General features: G+C 40.6%; 1 protein-coding gene across 1 annotated transcript; it reads left to right on the top strand.

Annotated features, from left to right (window-relative positions):
• The first annotated feature begins 251 nt into the window (after positions 1–251).
• On the top strand, positions 252–1,229 carry Or6y1 (olfactory receptor family 6 subfamily Y member 1). The gene is given in 1 exon segment (XM_013077468.2): positions 252–1,229. A coding segment is annotated over 1 exon segment (978 nt).
• The last annotated feature ends 543 nt before the right edge of the window (positions 1,230–1,772 follow it).

The raw sequence follows: 1,772 nt of genomic DNA, 5'->3' as shown, positions 1-1,772 counted from the left end.
TTTCTCTTCTGTTAGGGCTTGGACAAGTTATTCCTCTGGAACTAATTTAGGAAAAAAAAAAAAAAAACTCCCTGTAGTTCACCTTTGCTCAAAAGTTTTGTTTCTCATCGTAATTCAAGAAAAGGTAAAAATATAAAGCAGGAATGACCTATTGTGGTGAATTTGCTGGTGGTAGGTTATCAATATAAAGAACCATAGGCTGGTGATTGGGACATGGAAGGAACTAACTTTGTGTGTATCCACAGCCTGCCATGACCACCATGGGACTGGAAGTAGGTAATCATACAGAAACAGCATATTTTGTTCTGCTGGGATTTCCAACACTACCTGCCTTCCAGCTTCTCCTCTTCTCCATTTTCCTGGCTACCTATCTGCTGACACTGCTAGAGAACCTTCTCATCATCCTAGCCATCCGCAGTGATGGGCAGCTGCACAAGCCCATGTACTTCTTCCTGAGCCACCTCTCTTTCCTGGAGATGTGGTATGTCACAGCCATTTGTCCCAAGATGCTGGTAGATTTCCTTAGCAGTGACAAGAGCATTTCCTTCAATGGCTGCATGACTCAGCTTTATTTCTTTGTCACCTTTGTTTGCACCGAGTACATACTTCTTGCCATCATGGCCTTTGACCGTTATGTAGCCATTTGTAATCCACTCCGCTATCTAGTCATCATGACCAACCAGCTCTGTGGTACACTGGCCGGGGGATGTTGGTCCTGTGGACTCATGACTGCCATGATTAAGATAGTTTACATAGCCAGACTCCACTATTGTGGCACACCTCATATCAATCACTACTTTTGTGATATCTCTCCACTCCTCAATGTTTCCTGTGAGGATTCCTCACAGGCTGAACTGGTTGATTTCTTCTTGGCCCTCATGGTCATTGCTGTTCCCCTTTGTGTAGTGGTGGCATCTTATGCCACCATCCTCATCACCATACTCAAGATTCCCTCTGCTCAGGGTCGTCAAAAAGCATTCTCCACCTGTGCTTCTCACCTGACAGTTGTAATTCTCTTTTATTCCACAACTCTTTTCACTTATGCCCGCCCCAAGCTCATGTATGCCTACAATTCCAACAAAGTAGTATCTGTTCTCTACACTGTCATTGTTCCACTCTTAAACCCAATTATTTACTGTCTGAGGAACCGGGAAGTAAAAGAAGCTCTCAAAAAGACCATGTTTTGCAATAGAAGTGTCCCCCACTGAGATGGGAATTTCAGTAGTTAAAAAACAGAATTTCTTCAACATTGAATAAGAAAATGATTACTACACACTTTCTCCCTCAGTCTCACCTTTATGATTCCATTGACATCCAGTACTTTAACACTGCTCTCTTGTGTGTATGTGAACATACACTATTCTTTTTCACTAAATGGAATTGAGGCCCTTACATTAATAGTCAAGAAATGTGCAACAAGTTAAAATAAAAGTTCCAGTAAGATGCCACTTGACACCCACTAGAATTGTTATGATAAAAAAGACAGATAACATCAAGTGTCAATGAGTATGTGGAGCAAGGAAAACACTCATATGCTGCTAATGAGAATATGAAATTGTACTGCTCCTTTGGAAAAGCCCGGTTATGTCTGGAAAATGTAGTTTATCATGGGACCTAACACATTTACTTTTTTGTTCTTGTTATTTTGGGTTTTTTCATTTTTAAAATTTTATTGGTACATTTTAGATATACATACTGATAACATTCATCATAGAGAATTTGTACCTGTACCTGATTTATCTTGCTTCTGCTTTTTTTCCCCATGCCACCCC

Source organism: Heterocephalus glaber, unplaced genomic scaffold (assembly GCF_053883595.1).
Source record: "Heterocephalus glaber isolate CG9 unplaced genomic scaffold, H.glaber_assembly_v1.0 deba00001561, whole genome shotgun sequence".
Classification (NCBI taxonomy): Eukaryota; Metazoa; Chordata; class Mammalia; order Rodentia; family Bathyergidae; genus Heterocephalus; species Heterocephalus glaber.
The sequence above is the reverse complement of the archived record's forward strand: the minus strand, read 5'-3'. Positions and strand labels throughout refer to the sequence as shown.